At 39.0% G+C, this 22,619-nt stretch overlaps 1 protein-coding gene and 1 pseudogene across 1 annotated transcript in view; one reads left to right on the forward strand and one right to left on the reverse strand.

The window, feature by feature from the left end:
• LOC148346682 (protein EFR3 homolog B) overlaps positions 1–22,619 on the reverse strand; it is a 34,140-nt gene that overhangs the window by 3,407 nt on the left and 8,114 nt on the right. Inside the window, exons 2-20 of the mRNA XM_088325054.1 lie at positions 17,780–17,856; positions 14,945–15,072; positions 11,135–11,285; positions 8,253–8,374; positions 7,543–7,692; positions 6,297–6,431; positions 5,843–5,921; positions 5,234–5,369; positions 5,002–5,163; positions 4,543–4,654; positions 4,397–4,448; positions 4,151–4,323; positions 4,000–4,075; positions 3,772–3,933; positions 2,632–2,763; positions 2,499–2,566; positions 2,298–2,425; positions 1,011–1,102; positions 869–917 (exon numbers count right to left, since the gene is read on the reverse strand). Of these exons, the coding sequence (XP_088181180.1) occupies positions 869–917; positions 1,011–1,102; positions 2,298–2,425; positions 2,499–2,566; positions 2,632–2,763; positions 3,772–3,933; positions 4,000–4,075; positions 4,151–4,323; positions 4,397–4,448; positions 4,543–4,654; positions 5,002–5,163; positions 5,234–5,369; positions 5,843–5,921; positions 6,297–6,431; positions 7,543–7,692; positions 8,253–8,374; positions 11,135–11,285; positions 14,945–15,072; positions 17,780–17,856 (2,184 nt within the window). The remainder of the gene's footprint in view (positions 1–868; positions 918–1,010; positions 1,103–2,297; positions 2,426–2,498; positions 2,567–2,631; positions 2,764–3,771; positions 3,934–3,999; positions 4,076–4,150; positions 4,324–4,396; positions 4,449–4,542; positions 4,655–5,001; positions 5,164–5,233; positions 5,370–5,842; positions 5,922–6,296; positions 6,432–7,542; positions 7,693–8,252; positions 8,375–11,134; positions 11,286–14,944; positions 15,073–17,779; positions 17,857–22,619) is intronic.
• On the forward strand, positions 3,082–3,229 carry LOC148346683 (U2 spliceosomal RNA; annotated as a pseudogene).

A 22,619-nucleotide genomic window follows, 5' to 3' on the forward strand; every position in this document is an offset into this window, starting at 1 on the left:
TTTCCATAAGTGCTTTTTAAGGCTTTAATTTACAGGGTTGACTACTTTAATGAAACCACAGGGCTAATTCGTTAAGTTTTTCTGCAGACTCAAAACATACTTTATGTGTTTGACATCAAAAGATAATGTTGAGAGCTCAGTTCAGTTTTTGTTTTACACAGTTGGATATCATACAGATGGATTTGAAGCAAAACATATGTCGGTTGTATTATAACTTAGTGGCCAGGATAAAACCAAGTATAAGAAAATAGAGCTCCTACATGAAAAAAACATTTGACATCACTGCCTAGATAGTTTTGGTCCATGGACCAAATTACCCTTGACAAAAGTTCTCATTTTCAAAATAGTTTTGCTCACAAAAATGTCTTCTAAGCAGTGCTATCAGATCCAAATGCACTGTAAATACTAGAACATAAGTTATGCTGTTGATCTTGTCTCCTATTTATATTTGTATATTAGAAGTCCATGTTTTCAGTCCTCAGCAAAAATATGCATAGGGCCTCACTATTTATTTTGGATGGGAAAACCACTGTTTAGCAAAACGCCTTAAACTAAAAACACAAATCAGACCCAAACGTACTGGTTAATACAAACATCCTCACTAGTTCAAAAAGACACTTTGAAGCCAGAAAAAATATGCAAAAACCCTCAATGGCGAATCAATAAACCAATTTCTGTTCATTTAATAAACACTACTGAGGCCACAAAAACTTTAATGTGGTTATTTCCATTTAATAACAATAAACCCTGACCATGTCAAGCAACGCACTGTCTAAATTCAAGATAAATGCTCTGCAGTGGTGTATACATTCATAGAGATGTTTGGTAAGAAAGCAAACGGCGCCGTTGAGTGACTGAGCGGACATACCAATGGCATTTTTCAACGTTTCAAAGGTGATCTCTTCAGCGGGAGTTCGCTGTGAAAACAGAAAAAAGATGCAGTGTTTACAGTTAGTGAGTTCAATTATCTTTTCATCGGGTGACTGGGTGCAGGACTTTTTGGCTCTGACCTCCTCTTTCTCTGGACTATTTCGGGACTCCACTTCAACTTGAAGTGAGATGGTCTCCCCGATGCTCTTCCTCTTTGACAGCCGGTCTTCATCTTAACAACAGGTTCACCATAAATTTAATACACTGGTACCTCCACTCACAAATGTCCTTACATACAAAGTTTTAGGTTAAAACGTATCTGAACGAGAAAATACTGTATTGCCTCTGGTTGCAAAGGCTTTTCAGGATATGAAGTCAAAAATACAGTACAGTACGTGCTGCCATTCGCTGCGCCCAGAGTCCTACCTGGTAACACGTTGTGTGTGCATAAATCCCTGCATGTTCTTTGTGTCCCCTTCCCACTCTGTAAACAGTCTACTGTATTGTACCTCTACAAAGAGCTATCATTGACAACGGACCCCACGAAAGACATGCAGAAAAGTGCTTAAGGAGAAAAGAAGACGAAGAGACTTTTTCTGGCCATCAAAATAAAGCAAGCCGTAATAGAATGTTATAAACGAAGACACCGCCAAGCAGTAGCAGTTCAGAGCCGACAAGGAGGAGGACACACCCATCATTCCATCTGCCCAAATTAAAGACATTTTGCCAAAATACTCTGAAGTCTCAGACAGGTCGGCCTATCGTTCGTCATGATGACTTGTGCCCTGCTGATTTCCGAGGGATTGTTAAAATCCGGTAAAAGCAGACGTCTTTTGATCAGTTTTTCAAGAAACTCCAGAAAAATAAATGAGTATTTCGATTATTTCCTTTATTCTTTGTTTATTTTACATTATGTGCCTCTAATTTTATGTTTATTGTGCAGTAATCAAATTTTAACATGTAACGTATTTTCCACACTCACCTAAAAGCCTTCATTTTTTTCAAAAGCTGAGAAAAGAGCCTTTTAATCCGGAGCGCCTTATATATGGATTATTGAGTCGCAACAGGTGCTGCATTTACAGTAGGTAGCTGATGACATGCTTTTCATCCGTAGAGGTTTGGGGTACATGCTGGGATACACATACACCGGTGTTTCATTTCCTAACCAATTTATCAATCATCATTTGAATGGGTCACTATTGGCTAGAGTTCTTAAGAGGTAAAGGAGTCCTTTTTAGTATTTATAGGCTCATATAGGCTAAAAGGGCTTAAAACAAAGTCTGCAATTGGCCAAATTAGATGTGAATCACAAGTTAAGTTGGTGTACGGCCTAGAGAAAATAATTTTATGGGCCTAAACAGACACCTAGCCACAAGCAACATATCCATGATGAAGCTATGATGTCTCCATCAAGAAGACTTTCTTACCAGTATACTGAGGAATATAAGGGGTGGCCAGTCGTTCTGTGTTGTAACCGCTGCCTCCAAGGACTTCCGTGATCTTGGACTGGAGAAACAGCACGTCTCCTTCTACTTTGTCGAGCAAGGATGGGAGTCTAAGAAAAGCGAGGTGAGGCATCAAGAAAAGCGCATTCCAAGCATGATGGAACCTATGTAGCACAAACTTACCGAGGCACCTCAACAAAGACATCCTCCGGTAACATATAAGGACTTTCTTTCTGTCTCACCTCAATCACCTGACGAAGGAAGGTAAAGAAGTATGTGGATGGATGTAAAGTTATCGCGCAGAAAACAAACTGACCTCGTGTATGTGCTGGCAGAAGGCAGGGACGGTGGTGAGCTGGCAAATAAGGTTGAGGTAGGCGGCAGCTAACGCATGGACTGCGCAACGGTTATAAACAGGTAGCGCCTCATCGGTGGACAGAGCCAGGTCCTTCATTTGATAGAAATGAGAATTGAGGAAGGGTCACTGAAATATTAGTATTTAATATTCTTTCTAGAGATTTACAAACATTAATGTAGATGACCATGTAAATGGGAAAACATCCACTTTTACTTCTTCAACACCAATGATGCTCCCTTATCTATGCCAATTACTAGATAGACAATTACATAATTATTTGAAGGGTTCACTTTAATACTATTCATACAAAAGAGCTAGGTATAGGACATGCACACTGAGTAAGTACATTTTTGAGCAAATTCCAAAATCAATATTTTCTCATTGTAGCAAGGCTTTGATGCTAGGTCCTTAGCTTGGCCGGCTTCAACGACGTGAATGTTTCGAACGGCTATCTTGCCTTTTGATTTTTGCATTCCGGAGATGGAATAAGAGCTTGCTCTGTCCACTCCACGCATCGGCCCGGTATTGCAGTACCTCCGGGAACGGTGCATTCGCAATGATCGCAACAAGGCTTTAGGGCAAGGACCTTAGCTTAGCCTTTTGGCTGAGAGTAAGTGTCCCGGCTCCTAGGCTTTGTAGCGTATAATGAACTGACCGATAACGGATAATGGATAATGAATAACGAAGATAGAACAATAACCCTTAAAAACCCCAAAACCCCCATATCAATATAATTTAATATGGTATTTGAGGGAGATTTTGGGAAGGTGTGATGCTAGATGAACCTAGTATAAATTGTGACCTTTGTTAAATAAATGTTGTGCAACACTGCATATCTATAATGTTACTTTAACAACCTCTGGAGTTTCTTACTACATTGAGGGGAAAAAAGGAAGATTGATGAAAGTTAATGTGTCGAGAATCCCTAAGGAATGGCAATTCTTCCACCTCCTCACAGGCAATTTACACATTATGACAGCACTGATGAAAATACAAGCAATAGGACATTAGAGTTTTATGACAGGTTTTTGGCTGTTTATTTAGGTGATAAAAAAACATGCTTGCCTTAATAATGTAAACTTCAAATTTCATTAATACCTGTAAAGCGACCGCCAGACGAATGAGGTCAACAACCACTTCTTCGTTGGCAAGCTCTACGCTGAGAAGACCAAGCAAGGCATAGAGACTCTCGTAGTGCTGTCTACCGCTACTCTGCTCTTTACAGCCTAAGTAAATGTGTCGGTACAGCTGCTGGCCATGCTGGTGAGAGAGGAATATGTTGAAATGAAATTAAAAAACACAGGCGGTTTCGGCTTTTTAAATTACCTTTTTCATAAATAAGTTGTCCTGTCTGGAGCATTTGTCCACTTTTAGCTTTAGCACAGAAATGTCGGTGATAATACTGTAAAAAAAAGTCAAATTCAACAAAAGCTGAGCTAAAGTGAGCAACTTAACATCAAGCTGTATTATGGCACACCTTATGTTGGAGAATTTAGGCCGGTTGTCATGCCTGTCAATGAGACTGAGGAGAATTTGCAGCACCAGTAGCCGAACCTCGGGGTCTTCGGTGAGGGACAAAGACAGCAGAGGCTCCAGGAAAGAGCTAGGTAGAGCTGTAAGCATGTTGGTGGTCTGAAAACCTGCAGTCACCTGCAACAAAATAGAAAATATTTTATCTCTTCAATAATGAACCCTAAAAGTGGAAGAATATTTATAGACTTACCTGGACTAATGACTTGAGTAACATAACCTGAATCATTCTGGTACCCTCCGGCCTGAGGGAGCATGAAAAGCATTAACTCACCAATATTGGGTCAGAGGAGAAATTCAAAAACAAATTAAATGAAGTCTTGAATTACTGCTCCTTACCCGGAGACGGAAGAAGGTAGGAGTGGGTGAACACCAGGAACAGGGATCTTGCCCATGATAAAGAGCATAACTTCTGACCTTTGATACGTTGGTAAAGTGTTGGCAAAGGACCCTGAAAAACACAAAGGATGGGTCGGTGGGAAAGCGAAGATTAAAATGGAGAAGCTAGGATTAAAAGGAATCAAATTAAAAATTGTTGAGTACCACACGATTTGAAAGAAGACACCAATAGCATTTAACGTTCACTTTTTTCTCAAAGCCAAAGGGTCAAATTTCTAATTGCTTAAGTTGTTTATGTTACCTAAGTAGTATTTTGGATACTTGAAGAGCTAAGCAGTTCCCAACGTATTGTCTAAAATATGGCAAAATATATCCATACACATCCTATGTTTCTCTCAAACATTTCAAACAGACTCAAACCAAACAAATAAAGCAATAACATCACAAAAGTCAACTCACCAATGGTTCGGATAACAGCTTCCTGCAGCTGCCGCTCCTCGTGAGCTTTGATGATCTTGGTGCCGATGTTGGTGCTGCCGTCATAGGAGCCTGTCAGCTCGTAGTCCACACTGAGACGGAGTTGTCGCAGCAGGGTATTGAACACCTCCAGTACAGTCGGGCCTGTGAAGTAAGCAATAAAATGAGTGACGACTCAACTACAATGTTACAGGTTTTGCACAGTTTGTCTGACCTACGGAACCACTGGCCGCAATGGCGGCCGCCTCTAGCAAAACCTCAACTATGCCAGCTCGGATGGTGGCAGAATTCTTGCTGTTGGCATCCAGATGGCCAAGAAGCTGTTGGATGACCAAATGGGAATGCTGAGACTGAAACAAACAGCAAAGGGGAAAAACATAATCAGTTCTGTTGCTATTGGTTGCTATTATGGAATAAAGGTAATGCTGTTTCGTTACTTTAGTGATCCACAACTATTAAATCCTTACTTGTTGTTCCTTTGAACAATCAATAAAAAACATTTACAGTTCAGTGGTTGGTGGTGTTGGGGAATTTTGTAGGTTCCTTGGCTCAACCTGAGATTTTTGTCAAACAAGCGGTATTTCTGGCTGCACCGCAAAATGGTACATGATGTACTTTTTGTACTAAAAAACATTGTTTAATGATAACTTGCACATCATAACTGCTCTGCTTGGCTTTTAGCTTTTTAATGCAAGTCATTTTATGTAGTGTAGCAATCATTTGTTTTAGTTATATTATGGGTAATCTCTAGCTTCTCCCTAATGATATTATTTATAACATTTCAACATAGAATACAAAAGACATTTTTATTGAACAGCCTTACCTGAATGGAGTACATAATGATTTTAAAGCAGCGCACAGCAAAGGTCTTTCCCTGCCATAGAGAGTGATTGTCGAGGTGCCTTTAGGGACACAGATACAATAATGAAATTAATTTCAAATTATATTGACATTCAGGAGACATCAGTGTTGTTGTTGCAATTTACAGAATTATGTAAACTGCTAATTATCCCACAACAAAGCTCTGCAATCAATCAAGGTCACTTGTGCTGTGGAGTTGGCAACACTGCAGCGGCTTCGTGCAAAGACAGAAAGGGATAGAGTGAGGGGAAGGTGGCCGCAGACCGGAATGAGGGAAAGGAATAAATGGAAAATTGAGCTGCTCCATTACAGCAAGATAAATGAGGAGGAGACTGACTCTTAATGACATGAAGCAGAAATTTGTCTTGTAGATTTTAGCCTTTGTGCTTAAAGGGAGGGTGGGAAGTCCATCTTACATAAGAACAGGGGTGACCGCATTCTTTATGTTTCCATATGCTGCTCGGCCCAGAAGCTCCCGGAAGCAGCGCTCCGTCAGCTCCACCGGGCTCTCTTTCTCTTTGTCCGACGCCTGAAGCGGAGAAGGTGACCGACTAGTGAGAGTGGGAGTGCAAGTGGACAAGGGTTTCAGGAAAGAACAAAAGAAAAGCAGCATTAGTTCAACTTGGGTGGAAGATCATACAATTTGAATTACTTAAAGAAAACAAAGGACGGATTCTATTTTTTTCAGATTAGGTACTACTAATCACATATGAGTATATTTAGTAAAATGTTTAGTCCAACGATTTTATTGTTAGCTAAACTTTTATACTTCATTATTGATGTTAAAACATTACCAGAAATTGTGGCCTGTGCAGTTAAACGAGGTTGTGAATGTGGAAAGAATTATTGTTTTGAAAATCAAATGTGGATAGGTCATGTCAGCAGCTGCCATTTTAGTGCATGGGGTTGTCGTTATTCTCAGTTGGTCCGCTGCTGATTACATTATTCATCAAATACCTCACACAGTCATCTCTCCTGCTGCGCTATCCATTGCGGATACCAACCTCGCAGTGGCTTCGCTACTTTGCTCTCAAGTGGCAAAAACATGCTTATAACTCAATGCTTGAGCGTTTCTCCAACACTAACCCTGTGGCCAGAACAATAGCACAAATTGTCCTGTTGATGTGCAAGAAAAGTCGGAAGTCACAAGCCTTGCCATGTGCACAAGGATTAATGGGAAACTAGCACCATCTGCAGCCTACAGTAATTACACAGCGCTCCAAATGTTCTGATTTGTGTTGACATGTTGCTCTTAACGTGCCAAAAAACCCTGTGGGCATATCGAGTGGGCACAACTAAAGATAATCTTCTTAACACTAGAAGAAGAAAGGAGCAATCTGTGTTTCTGAATCTGAGTTTTTGTCTTTTCACCTTACCTCTAACAATTCTCTTTTGTAATTCTCCGTTCAGTGTATCATTCCTACTCAAAATGTATATGCTTAGTGATATGTGATGACTCATATTTGTGTTAGGACTAAGACACGTTAAAAAGAAATGGGCAATAACACAAATGGTGCCTTGCGAGAACACCAGGAATGCCACAAGAACTACATTTTTACAGTTACAATTGTTTTTTATATAACAAATGCTTGATTTTATAATTGACAACATATTGCTGCAAACTCAAAAGTCAGTCAAAAGGATAAGACAAGGAAATCAAACCTTTCCGTGCGCTCGCCACTTTGCAAGTTGAACAGCAGGGAAGGGACAATCTTGTCCATGTGCTGTGGATCCCAGATGTTGGCTTGAAGCTCATCATTTACTGTCTTCCTCACAACGCCCTGAAGACCCTTAATGCCTGCCATTCGAATCCTGGGGGCCACGAGTATCCAGCAAATTTTAGATTTGGAAGGGAATCCATCAAAGTACTACAAAACATCTAAGATCAAGCTTTGGTAGTAAACAAAATTTTAATTTCAAACCATTACCATGTGTTTAATGTTTGCAAATATGCCAGCAATATATTTCAAGAAGTGGTTAAAGTATTAGGTGGTTGACTTTTGTTTAGTAGTCAGAATTTTAAGACTGCCTCAGAAATTGTTTTCGCAGTTACGACACTATCTAAAACATCAGGCGTACGGTATATTTTACAATGTCAAATATCTATCCTCACTGTGAGGTAGTTTTACAAGTTTAAAGTGGTATATTGAAGCCTGTGTCCCATATCAACAAATATATATCTTAAAATATATGGTAAATATATGCTTATCACAGTAAGTCTTATTGAATACATTATAATTGTATCCAGTTTAAAACGTTTTTTTTAAAGTTAATAATCTGAATTCAGCTTTAACTAAAGTTATCAGTCTGATTATTTTAAAAATGGAGTTTGGGGAATTGTAATTTGGAATCACGTCAGCCACTCAACTCACTTGGTGCGAATATCGGGGTCTTCGTAACCGGAGTGGCACATCTCGCTGAAGCGCGACACAAAGAAATCGTAACTGCGGTGGTAGGAGGGCGTGTCTTCCTCAATGTTGGCAAACTTTACAAACTGGAGTACGAACACAAGATTAGACCTTGATAAAACCCATTTTTGCAAAAAGAACATGATAGATTCCTTCATAAAACAATGATTATTTCATGTAATCATCTACAATCAAAACCAAATTCAAAATATCACATCAAATATAATTAGGAGATAAACAGCATTGATTGGCTGGAATGGGGGCAGGAGGGACGGATTGCAACTTGGCCTTGAGGGACCTCATTAAAGCATTAAATCACATCCATCTCCAATGAATAAACTATGAAGTGAGAAAGTAACCACACTACATATGGGGAAGATTATTAAGAACACAAACGCCATCTTTTTAATAAAGCCAACATGCATGCTTAGAGAAACCCTAAAAGGCATTACTGGAAATTTGCAAAGTGAAGCCAGATTTACCACAGGGAATGATAGTGGTTAAAGCACATTTGACTAACTAGTAGTAGTGATGCATTTCAGCCCACATGGGATTACGCTTTTTGGTCCACATAAACCAACTTGAGAAAACTTAAATCTTACTTGTTAATGTATTTACGAATTAGGGTAACCTTAAATGGATCGCACACTCCCATACTTATGATAAAAACACAGTTTAATCCCATAGAAATATACCTCCTATCCCCACCTTCCAGCTCTACATTGTGCAATTCTGCTTTACATCAGGGTCTTGCACTGCACGTTAAACATTAGAATAAGATGCAAAGAACGAAGAAAGTAATGTATCTTAAACATATGTCAAACACTTCTGACCCAAGCTGCCTCTCACAAAATGTGGCTGCAAGCAAGATTTGTGAACCCTTCTCTTTAAACAGATGTATTTCCTCCTGTGACACTATGCTTTTTATGTTATCAGGTTTCCACCCAATTCAAGAAACTTGAGCCTTTTGTTTGGGGGGGCAGAACACTGACTTATGAAGTACAGACAAAAGGCATGACATGTTCATATTGCCTTGTTACAAGAAAGAAAAATGCAAAAACAGTTAGTTGCACGAATGGAGTCAGACTGCATCCAAATCCATTTTGACTTTGGTTCATAAATAAATTTAGATGTTGGAGTTTGTTCTCAAAATCTAGCAGCTAGCGTGACAAGGTTAATAGCAGTCAATATAATTGCCAGAGTTCCAACGAACAAACAGATTAAATCAAATAAACAAAATACAGACCAGATTATCAAAATCAGTTTTGTTGGTCAATACAAGCTCCAATTGAAACTCCCATTGAGTTACAGTGACTCGTACTACAAGTACTACAATAGGAAATGTAAAATTACAGGGTATTTGAAAAAAAAACAAAAAACAACAACCATAGTTTAATGTCACAACACAATAAACACCTTTGATGGGATGACTAGTATTTGAGGCATACAATATTTATGATTTACACATGTTTAATCTTTGGAAAAATCATTACGTGGTTCCCTGATGAACCTGCATTATTACAATCCCTTACTCAAGACAGATATTTTTTTCTTATTCCTGGGTTATTACTATATAGTTTTATAAAGGCACCACTGTAGTTTATTAAAGTAAAAAGTAAACCCCAAATGTAATAGACACTATTAATATTTATGTTAAAAACAATTCTGATTATTCTGGTCTATGTGAACTTTTTATATTACCCCAAAAAAGGGCTATAAAAACACACATGCATATATATAATTATTTCATGCTGTCAGAAGGATGTTGAGGTCCAAAGGTGTTAGAGGTATACAGATCACTAATATGATTTAAAATATTCTGGCAAAATTGATTTCATAGGCCATGTGACACAAACAGCAATAGCAGCCTTCAAAGATTATAAACGAGATGGTGGCGTGCCTTGGCCGTCCATGTACTGTACATGGACGTGCAGCTTTGCAGCTAACCTCATTTCTTTTAAGCATCTGCTGCTGACCAAGTGCACAGCGAGCCACAAGCTGCATCCAAATCTATGTCCTTTTGTCCATTAATACATTTGTAAAATATAGATGTTGGAGTTTGTGCTCAGAAGCTAGCAGCTTGCGTGACAAGGTTAATAGCAGTCAATATAATTGCCAGAGATCTAATGAACAGATGAACCAAATAAATAAAATCATGATCAGAATCAGTTTTTTGTTGTCAAAAAGTTGGTCAATACTAGCGCTTACTGGGAGTCCCATTGAGGGACTCGTACTACAATAGGAAATGTTGAATCACAGGTTATTTAAAAAAACTACAACCTTAGTTTAATGTAACAACACAATAAACGCCTTTGATGGGATAATGAGTAGTATATGAGGCATATAATATTTATTATACGCCATGTGATACCAACGGCAATGTCAGCCTTCAAAATTATAAACGAGATGGCCGCGTGCTGTGGCAGTCCATGTACATGGACGTGCAGCTTTGCAGCTAACCTCATCTCTTTTAAGCGTCTGCTGCTGACCAAGTGCACAGTGAGCCACAAGCTGCTTCAGGCCCTAGAAGCCTCTGTTATCTCAAAATGTAAAATCAGTAGTCCTCAACCAAGTCTATTTGTTAGCAAGCTGAAAAGAGAGATTTCTGTTTCAAATTGTTCTGCTTGGTCATTGGATACATTAATAACCCAAAAAAATCCATAAGCTTTTGTCTCCCTAAAAATACTTAATTTGCCAGTGTTTGTTAGATCTACTGCAACCATAGTCAGTGTCATGTTGGATTGTATTTGTCTTTTTTAGACCACTACACATATCAAACACAAACCCCATTAAAATCTGATTCCTAATAACAGATGAAAAGGTCCAGTACTGTATTAGTGACTCACAGAGTTGGTTCCCAAGATCTGGAGACTGGGTTTGTCGGACTCTAGCAGCTTGCGGACCATCTTTAGGAAACTTTCCACAAAAAGGTTGATGCTCTGGCAGTGGCAGGCCATCAAAAGCTGGTCTAGTGCTTCCATAGCAATGCAAACGTAACTGAAGGACCAGACACCAAGGGGAAAACATATGGTGATGTTGCTTGAAGTGAAATCAGCTTGTCACAGTTTCACATGGAAGATGAAAAGTAGGCATGAATCTCGAATTGTTGGATCGATTATGAGGGCAGATCGCTTTTAGGCACCTCACATTTTAAGAGTACAAAACATGTGTCTTTCTATATAGTCATATGGGTGTGCTGTGTTTGAGAGAAATAAATAAAGTTGAAAAAATATCTTTAAAAAGACAACGGTTTGAAACTAGAACCACTGATGCAGTCATTGTTTATTTTTCTCTTTCAACATTGTTTTGCCATCAAACCATTTGTTTTGATGTTTTTGATTTAGTGAGCATCAATATATATATATATATATATATATATATATATATATATATATATATATATATATATATATATGTATACAGTGCATCCGGAAAGTATTCACAGCGCTTCACTTTTTCCACATTTTGTTATGTTACAGCCCCATTCCAAATTGTATTACCGTACTTTCCGCACTATAAGGCGCATCTAAAAGTCTTAATTTTTTTCAAAAGCTGACCATGCGCCTTATAATACAGTGCGCCTTATATGTGGCTCAATATTAAATCGCAAGGTCTCGCAACTTACGCAACAGCCGCCGACTCGATTTTCCCCCGAACGTGGAGTAGTCCGCGGTGTATGCTGGGATTTATATACCGGCGTTTCATTGGCTAACCAATGTGTCAATCATCATTTGAATCGATCGCTATTGGCTAAAGTTATTCGGAGCCTCGGATAGGCTAGAGGGCCGAAACAAACCCTGCAATTGGCCGAAAAAGATGTGTCAATCATCAGACAAATCGATCGCTATTGGCTGAAGTTATTCTGAGCCTTGGATTGGCTAGAGGGCCAAAACAAACCCTGCAATTGGCCGAAAAAGATGACTGAATAGCAAGCTTGCTAAAATACGTCATAAAGAAACATGTTTCATTAGTCTGTATTTGTAAACATTTTACTCTCCTGGATTTACTACACTCACGGTTGTAAGAAGACCATGATTGCGCATCATTATTTTTTTTTTTAATTTGGGGCGGCAGTAGCTCAGGAGTTAGAGCGCTCGTCTTGGGATCAAGGGATCCCAGTTCGAATCCCGGCTTGTCCGTGTTATATGTCGAAGTGTCCTTGGGTAAGACACTGAACCCCCACTAATACCCCCAATAAGCAGGTTAGCGTCTTACATGGCTGCAATACAAGGCCGCTATTGGGAAATGTGAAGCACACTGTAAAGCGCTTTGGGAAGGCATTGACTTGAAAAGCGCTATATAAAATGCAGATCATTTCATTTTATTTCAATTTATTAAAAATAGAAAACTAAGAAATCACATTTACATAAGTATTCACAGCCTTTGCCATGAAGCTCAAAATTGAGCTCAGGTGCATCTTTTTTCCACTGATCATCCTTGAGATCTTTCTACAGCTTAATTGGAGTCCACCTGCAGTAAATTCAGTTGATTGGACATGATTTGGAAAGGCACACACCTGTCTATATAAGGTCCCACAGTTGAGTGTGCATGTCAGAGCACAAACACCAAGCATGAAGTTAAAAGAACTGTCTGTAGACCTGCGAGACAGGATTGTCTTGAGGCACAAATCTGGGGAAGGATACAGAAAAATTTCTGCTGCTTTGAAGGTCCCAATGAGCACAGTGGCCTCCATTATTCGTAAATGGAAGACATTTGGAACCACCAGGACTCTTCCCAGAGCTGGCCGGCCTTCTAAACTGAGCGATCGGGGAAGAAGGGCCTTAGTCAGGGAGGTGACCAAAAACCCGATGGTCACTCTGTCAGAGCTCCAGCATTCCTCTGTGGAGAGAGGAGAGCCTTCCAGAAGGAGAACCATCTCTGCAGCAATCCACCAATCAGGCCTGTATGGTAGAGTGGCCAGACGAAAGCCGATCCTTAGTAAAAGGAACATGGAAGCCCGTCTGGAATTTGCCAAAAAGCACCTGAATGACTCTCAGACCATGAGAAACAAAATTCTCTGGTCTGATGAGACAAAGATTGAACTCTTTGGTGTGAATGCCAGGCGCCGTGTTTGGAGGAAACCAGGCACCGCTCATCACCAGGCCAATACCATCCCTACAGTGAAGCATGGTGGTGGCAGCATCATGCTGTGGGGATGTTTTTCAGCAGCAGGAACTGGCAGACTAGTCAGGATAGAAGGAAAAATGAATGCAGCAATATAGAGAGATATCCTGGATGAAAACCTGCTCCAGAGCGCTCTTGACCTCAGGCTGGGGCGAAGGTTCATTTTTCAGCAGGACAACGACCCAAAGCACACAGCCAAGATCTCAAAAGATTGGCTTCAGAACCACTCCGTGAATGTCCTGGAGTGGCCCAGCCAGAGTCCAGACTTGAATCCGATCGAACATCTCTGGAGAGATCTGAAAATGGCTGTGCACAAACGTCTTCCATCCAACCTGATTGAGCTTGAGACTTATTGCAAAGAAGAATGGGCAAAACTGCCTAAAGATAGGTGTGCTAAACTTGTGGGATCATATTCAAAAAGACTTGAGGCTGTAAAAAAAGTAAAAAAAAAAACATTGTCATAATGGACTATTTTGTGTAGAATTTTGAGATAGATTAAATTAATACAATTTGGAATGAGGCTGTAACGTAACAAAATGAAAAAGTGAAACGCTGTGAATACTTTCCGGATGCACTGTATATATATATATATATATATATATATATATATAAGTAATTTGCGTTTTCAGCTGAGGCTGATGTTTTTTTAGGTGAAACCGGATCTAGCTTGACTCTTGATTGTGAAAAAGCCAAAGCTTAACATTCTTTTGATTGGTCAAGGAACAAAATATTCTGAGGAATCCTTCCAGTATATGTAGAACTGAATAAGGAACAGCTTTTTTGCAGCCCTTTGAGACTCTTTGTAATTAAGGGCTAAACAAATAAAAATGACTTGACTTGACACCATGGCAGCAACATTTCAGTTATGCCACTATTTGTGATTAGAATTTTTACATTAATTATTCATTATTATCATTAATTTGGATGTCCCTTTGTGTGTTTTAACATGGCAATGTCCAAAATTCAAAATAGGCCGTATCTTGCTTGTGTGTAAGGATACCTGCAAGTCTACTTTTAGGGTGTTACGTTTAAGATATGAAACACACTTTTCTCACCCTGCTTTGATGGATGAGTTTCTTTTTTTGGCCAACTAGCATAGCTTCTAATTATATAGAAGGCTACTTTGTTCGATACTGTATGAAAGGAAAAGGCCTGGTTTTTCGAAATCTCAGAGTAATCATGACTGACTGACAAAATCCTACCCTATTGAAAGAAAATATTGCTAAATGCAGGAATTTTATTTCTATTGCGAAATAGGAAAAAGATCATTAAAATTAGCAATATTATCTCATATGACGAATGTTTGATATTTTATCGCATTTTAAGAAATAGGTAAGAAATATGACACCTGAAATTGTGAAAGTTTTTTGCCACGGCATTAGAAAAATTATTGCCATGAGAGTTTCCATTGGATTTGGTTTGGTAATTGCTGCAAATAATAATCGTATAGTTATACGATTCTCTGATGAGGCTACAGAAATGTGGATGCTTTTCATTTAATAAAAAAAGGCAAAACTATTAGCGAAGCTTACCCATATCTGTGGCGTGCCACGTCCCTCGACAAGCGCTCAGACAGATAGGCTCCAATACGGTCCAGCTTTTCTGGAGCTGACAAGGCGTAAAATGTCAGCTTCTCCATGTTGGCTTTCACCAGTCCATCCTAGAAAAAAAAAATCAAAAGATATCGTATGATTCTGACTACAAGCTGTGACTTTTTTCCCAAGCTTTCAACCCTGCGGCTTATGCAACGATGCAGCCAAATTGTGTTTTTTTTTTTCTAACAACCGCAAAGGGTGCCTGAGCAGTAAATGTAAAAGTGAGGCATGTGGAATATGTTGTTAGGAAGACGCATGTATAAATTAACTTTGTGCATGAATAAAACTAGCATGAACAAATCCTCATATTGGAAAAAGGTGTCAATCAAAATAAGAGTGCTAACTAGCATATTGGGAATAATTTTAGGAGTCTGTTTATTTGTAAACGAAAATAATGCGGTGAATCGAATGGATTACAAGAAGAAATGTCCAACGAAGCAGAAACGTTGGGGGTGGATTGCTATATATCTGTCGGCATTATCGTGTGTTTTGGAGTAAATATTTGACACAGTTGGATTCTATGGATTGTCCTTGATGTATCAAAGTCATTTTCGCGTACATTCAAGGAAGTCGAAGACGGCCCAGTGGACGTATTGGTGAGTTACGCCGGATTTATAGTTTTCGGGTGTCTTGTTTCAGACTGTTCGTAATGTTTTTCTGATGATTATATTTTGAAATGGTAAATCGTATCTTGAATCCCAAGATTTTAAGCTTTCCACTGATATGTGGCATGGCATATTTCAGTGACTGGTGACATCGTACAGAACGGCGGAACGTTAAGTGGTTAAGGTACCGTATATTATTAAAACTTATTCTGTGTACAGACGCTCCTCTACTTATGAACATTTGAGTTATGAACAACGGTACATACGAAAAAAAGGTTCCGGATATTGAAAAATATCCGGACATTACCTTAAGTTAGATTTTGTATTGTGTGCACCTTTTTCCAAGTCGAGGACAGTACCGTTGTGCTTCTTTACGCCACGTGGCGCTGTGAGAGGTCACCCAGCATCCACCCCGAAGAAGAAATCGGACTTCTACTTCCTGGTTCGTGTAAACATAAAAACGTGTACTGTATCGCTAGCGCGCTAAGAACTTTGACGTGTTTATTGTTTAATATCTGGTGCATCCATTAAGTATGATTGGTGTAAAGTTTAAAGAAGAGGCAAGCTGCTTCTTTTGAAACGAAGGTGGAATAAGAAAGCTTCATACGGTTGAGAAAATGGTCGGAACGCTTTTTTTTTTGTCACTTTTTACCACGGAGGATGACCTCTTCCAAAAGTAAGTTAAACGGAACTTTATTTTTCTTTATGGAGCATATTATTTTATGAAATGTTTATTTTTTTAGTACAAAACCATACAGGTTACTTATACAAGCCTTAAACATACTTATATAAACCTTAACCATACAAAATATAGTACTGAAGCAACTTACGAACAAATTCAACTTACAAACGATCGTCTCTCGTCCGTAAGTAGGGCAGTCTATCTTTGGAAATATCTCATGTTTTGGTGTGGGCACATGTGGCTTGGACTCAGGTGCAGCTTATATATGTACAAAATATTTTTTCCTTTAAAAATGTACTGGGTGCGGCTTATAATCTGGTGCACCTTCTAGTCCAAATTTTACGGTACTCCTAAACACTTCCGTACTTCTGTGTCCTACTTAAATTGCTTGTCAGTACAGTTACGTATATCAATGAGATCTCAATTGCCAAGAAGATATTTTAAGAACCACAGCCCATAGTTGGAACTGAATTTACAATGAAATGTGTAACAATTATGTTGTGCAAGTTCTTGTAGCCTGCCATCCAGGCTAACAACTAAATTTAGAGGCGAGTATAAAAAACAGCTGTCCAAGTCTCTGAAATGAAGTATATTCCCCGTTGGACCTTACTGGCCTCAGATCTGACAAGGAAATTGGGCCAATGCGAAACTCACAGAAACTCCTCAAGCTGTGGCAAATTAGATAATTTTCTGCAGAAGTTATCAGACTGATTTATATGTGAGCCATTGAAGACGAGGTCTGCTTTTTGTCCATCAGTCAGATTACACATTAGATGTTAACCTTCACTTGTAACACAGGACAGCTATTTTGTTCAGTGTAATGCAGACTTGGAGCACTTTCATTCTGGTCCCACTTAAAGGTAGTTTCAAGGATTCTCAAACTAAAACAAAGACATAGCGCAGACACATACAGTGACTTTCCAGCTAACTTAATTCTAATAGCTTGTGAAAAATGAGCTGACAAATATCTATGCATTGAAAGGATAGATTAGAAAACAAAAAGTAGAGCAACACATGCAGACAGTCAGTATAACATTCACAGGAAAATATTCTATACCCATCTACAAAAATAACTGCAAATTACAGAGTCACTTAAGAGTCATTAGATGAACTCTTTGACTGCATGACTTGAATATAGCAAACTCAGCCTGGTTGAAGAGCTCCAGTGTACTCTCAGTAACCGCTTAAACTATCCACATTCTATAATTTGAAGTCCTTACCGGTATTAGTTATTTTTCCTAAAGTGAAATACAATGGCATTTTTCTTGTTCAAATACAAATGACTAAGTTTAGGATTTTTTTAGAGGACAGGCTCAACTAGCTTAATGTATAATGCTTATAAAAGGGGAAAGGTTATTTGAGATAAAAACATTGAATGTGGCAACTCAAGTCACTATTGTAGTATGCAAATATAAAAAAAAAACAATACAAAGGTCTTTAGTGTCATGATAAGTATATGCAAGTTCATGTACATCTGACCCTAACCTCTGGGTCTTCCGGGAAGATGTTGTCCACCAGCCTCTTATAGCGAGGCCTGAGGGCCCCGCAACAACCGCACACGCCTAAAGACAAAACAGAAAATGATGGACATGATTAAAGATACCACATAATTGAATTCATGAAAAGCCTAAGCTGATTAGATACAAATGTCAAAAATACTCTTGAAAAAGGTTAAAAACGACAGACTAAACAAACTGGAAGTAAATGCAGTCATGTATATTACTAATACATTTACATCTGAGTGTGGGTGACATGTGTTAAAATCCATTCCAACTACCGTAAGTTCCGGACTATAAGCCGCTACTTTTTTTCCCAAATTTTCAACCCTGCGGCTTATTCAAAGATGCGGCCAATCTATGTAATCTTTTTAACGGCCGCCAGCAGCGTTTGAGTATGAGAGGTAAGATTTAGACCAGTGGAATGTATGCGCCGAGGAAAATCACAATTCATGAGCGTAGACATACCTTCATCGTGCAAATTGCACAAAATAAGGTTCAAGACGCAACTTCAATGCTAAAAGCAAATGGGCATGTTGCTGGGAAGTATTGGAGAGAGGGAGCGTAGAACGACGTCCTCGTGGTAAAGTTTCTTTCCGACATTGAGAAAGACAACTTAGATGTCATTACCAAGGAGGAAGAAGTGGATGGTGTACCGTGGGGTTTTGGGGTTTTTAAGGGTTATTGATCTATCTTCGTTATTCATTATCCATTATCCGTTATCGGTCAGTTCATAATACGCTACAAAGCCTAGGAGCCGGGACACTTACTCTCAGCCAAAAGGCCAAGCTAAGGTCCTAGCCCTAAAGCCTTGCTGCGATCATTGCGAAAGCACCGTTCCCGGAGGTACTGTGATTCTAGCGATTACGGCACTTATTTCCTTAACAGACTAATTTGCAAGTATGCGAGCGTCTTGTTAGTAGCGTGAGGCTACCTCCCAAAAGCACGGTTTAGGATGAAAGTTATATTATTATTATTAAAGCTTTGAAAACTCTCTCGATGTACCGTCTTTCTTTGTAAATATGTGTAATATGTATTTGCAACTGTATATTTTTGTAATGTATTTATTTGAGACACTACTCTGCACGAGCAAATTAAAAAAGAGGGCCGGAGAAAACGCGGGCTGATGGGAAAGTGGAGACCAGTAAAGGTGAGTTTTTGTGGACACGGCGGACAATAATGGATATATATTTTTCCCACCCTTACCTTTGGAAATATACACTTTTTTTCCTTGGATTACTATCAACGGGCACCCAGAATCTGCAGATCTGCAACAAATTTTAAGTACGTGTATCATTTTACGTTCATTTTGGCGGTTGTGATTTTTGGACTGTGTGCTTCAATGAAGGACATTTAGTTTCAATCGCGGGACTTGAAGTTTGGCTTGAATTGATTTTGTGTTTATTTGATGTGGGTGCATGCGGCTTATATAAAGTTGCTGTTTTTTAATTTTTTATTAATTTATTAAAAATAGAAAACTAAGAAATCACATTTACATAAGTATTCACAGCCTTTGCCATGAAGCTCAAAATTGAGCTCAGGTGCATCTTTTTTCAACTGATCATCCTTGAGATCTTTCTACAGCTTAATTGGAGTCCACCTGCAGTAAATTCAGTTGATTGGACATGATTTGGAAAGGTACACACCTGTCTATATAAGGTCCCACAGTTGAGTGTGCATGTCAGAGCACAAACACCAAGCATGAAGTCAAAAGAACTGTCTGTATACCTGCGAGACAGGATTGTCTTGAGGCACAAATCTGGGGAAGGATACAGAAAAATGTCTGCTGCTTTGAAGGTCCCAATGAGCACAGTGGCCTCCATTATTCGTAAATGGAAGACATTTGGAACTACTAGGACTCTTCGGAGAGCTGGCCGGCCTTCTAAACTGAGCGATCGAGGAAGAAGGGCCTTAGTCAGGGAGGTGACCAAGAACCCGATGGTCACTCTATCAGAGCTCCAGCGTTCCTCTGTGGAGAGAGGAGAGCCTTCCAGAAGGACAACCATCTCTGCAGCAATCCACCAATCAGGCCTTCCTCAGTAAAAGGAACATGGAAGCCCGTCTGGAATTTGCCAAAAAGCACCTGAATGACTCTCAGACCATGAGAAACAAAATTCTCTGGTCTGATGAGACAAAGATTGAGCTCTTTGGTGTGAATGCCAGGCGCCGTGTTTGGAGGAAACCAGGCACCGCTCATCACCAGGCCAATACCATCCCTACAGTGAAGCATGGTGGTGGCAGCATCATGCTGTGGGGATGTTTTTCAGCAGCAGGAACTGGCAGACTAGTCAGGATAGAAGGAAAAATGAATGCAGCAATATAGAGAGATATCCTGGATGAAAACCTGCTCCAGAGCGCTCTTGACCTCAGGCTGGGGCGAAGGTTCATTTTTCAGCAGGACAATGACCCAAAGCACACATCCAAGATCTCAAAAGATTGGCTTCAGAACCACTCCGTGAATGTCCTGGAGTGGCCCAACCAGAGTCCAGACTTGAATCCGATCGAACATCTCTGGAGAGATCTGAAAATGGCTGTGCACAAACGTCTCCCATCCAACCTGATTGAGCTTGAGACTTATTGCAAAGAAGAATGGGCAAAACTGCCTAAAGATAGGTGTGCTAAACTTGTGGGATCATATTCAAAAAGACTTGAGGCTGTATTTGCTGCCAAAGGTGGATCAACAAAGTATTAAGCAAAGGCTGTGAATACTTATGTAAATGTGATTTCTTAGTTTTCTATTTTTAATAAATTCAAAAAAAGTAAAAAAAAAAAAACTTTTTTACATTGTCATAATGGAGTATTTTGTGTAGAATTTTGAGATAAGAGATTAGATTAATACAATTTGGAATGAGGCTGTAACATAACAAAATGTGGAAAAAGTGAAGCGCTGTGAATACTTTGCAAATGCACAGTATATCAATTTTAAACAAATCCATAACTCCGTTACCCTCGGTCAGTTTTAGGATAGTTTTAATAAATATTGTATCATTGATTAATTCTGGGAAACCTTTTTAATATAGAAAATAAATCTGAAACCATCTTTTCTTTTGAGATTAGCAATTTTGGGCCAAATAAGAAACGGAATGATAACAATTTCCTGCATATGCATTTTGATCGCGTTTGCAAATCAAATTAATTGTTTTTGAATAACGAGCAGCAAACACAACATCTTAGTGTAAAAAGGACGACAAGCACAAAAACAAGCTCTGCAGTGTTCAACTACTTTTTTGAAAGGAATGAAATATTGGAGCCAGTGATTGCTTGATTTTGGCTGGTTGAAAGATTTCTGCACTGATGACTCATAAAGGGCTTCTAGGAAACTAGAGCAAGAGAGAATAACCAGCCAAAGAATCCAAGATAATCTGAACGTTAACGTTATCTGCCTAAGAAATGTTGTTGCACACCTGCTTTCTGAGGAACAAGTCTGAACAGCAAGTTCGATGAAAGGCCAACAGCCATTTCAAAAGCCTTCCTACACATTAACTCCATCTCAGCTCGATTCCTTCCTTTCATCAGGGCTTTCCACCGCAGCTCTAAATTTTAAAACGACGCATTAAGAAGATTATCAGATTTGCCAGCAGCCGGGCTAAACAATCAATATGGCTTCTCCCTGGACGCAAACAAAGTGTCATCAGGAGTAGATTGTATTAATAGTCCTGACAAACTACTCACTGTTTGGTCAAATAGACAAATGTGAGCTTGGTTTGACCCAACATTAGTTGATACAAAAAAATCTGCGTTATTTTGAGGAAAAATGAAATCAATTTCAACAATACTGAACAATAATGGAAGGTATGAAGTTACAACATCGCACGTTGTTACTCGGAAGGTCAAAACGTGCTAAAAATATGTATTGCGCAAAATAAAACACCATAAATTTTCAAACAATAACATTTTAATGAGTGGGATGAGTGGTATTTGTAGAAGAGGATTTAAATTGTTTGACAGTTCAACTTTTAGAAATGATAATGCTGGTGTATCAGTGGTGAGAAAGATAGGGTTAAGTTTTGCCGATTAAAAGCTTTATTTGATAACATGGACAACTGACCAGTGATTGTTTATCTGCATGAGTGAAGAGAGGGTCAATCTAGAAAGTACCTAAAATCAATACATTGAAAGCACACCGACCACATAGTGAATAGGAGAACTTGGAGAATAGAACATGATGGTTGATCGTCATTTTGAGGATTCAATTTGGTGTAGCTTAGTTCACAGAAAGAGAACAGACTTTTAAAGTTATGATCATTTTCTATTGAAGAAGAAAAACGACTTTTAATGACCATAACAATTCCTCTGAAATTTGATCAAAGTTAAAATTCACAGTTTACAAAAATCAATACTTAAAACAAATAGTTGCAATTACATAGTCCCTGGACACCACTGCAGGCAAACGAAAAGATTTGAGGGCAAGGGACGGCTTGCTGATGCTAAAATTCCAGCAAAATCCACAAGAGGATTAGATTCTTAGATATCCTTATACTGTAGTTGGCGTATAATAAAATTAGAGAAAAAAATAATCAGTTCCACAAGTGTGGAAATAAAGGTGGGAAAAAAATGGGGCACTGACTGAGAGAAAAATAAAGGGAAGAGCAGATGGAATTTGTGAAACAGGTCTGGAGGGTGGTTTGTGATGCAATGAATGAATCACGGTTGAAAGCTTCTCATTGCACCTGTCCAGCATAAATATCCTCGCTAGCTGAGCAGTCATAAAAAAGTGATTTCTGAGGGAACGTTTTTGAGGCAAAACATAGGTAGGAGCTGAAATTCTCACTAACCCAGGATGACTGAAATATGAGGGGCAAGGCGATCGTAATAGATCAAAAAGACTT

This window comes from Urocampus carinirostris, chromosome 20 (assembly GCF_059441175.1).
Source record: "Urocampus carinirostris isolate Australia breed hairy pipefish chromosome 20, RoL_Ucar_1.0, whole genome shotgun sequence".
NCBI lineage: Eukaryota > Metazoa > Chordata > Actinopteri > Syngnathiformes > Syngnathidae > Urocampus > Urocampus carinirostris.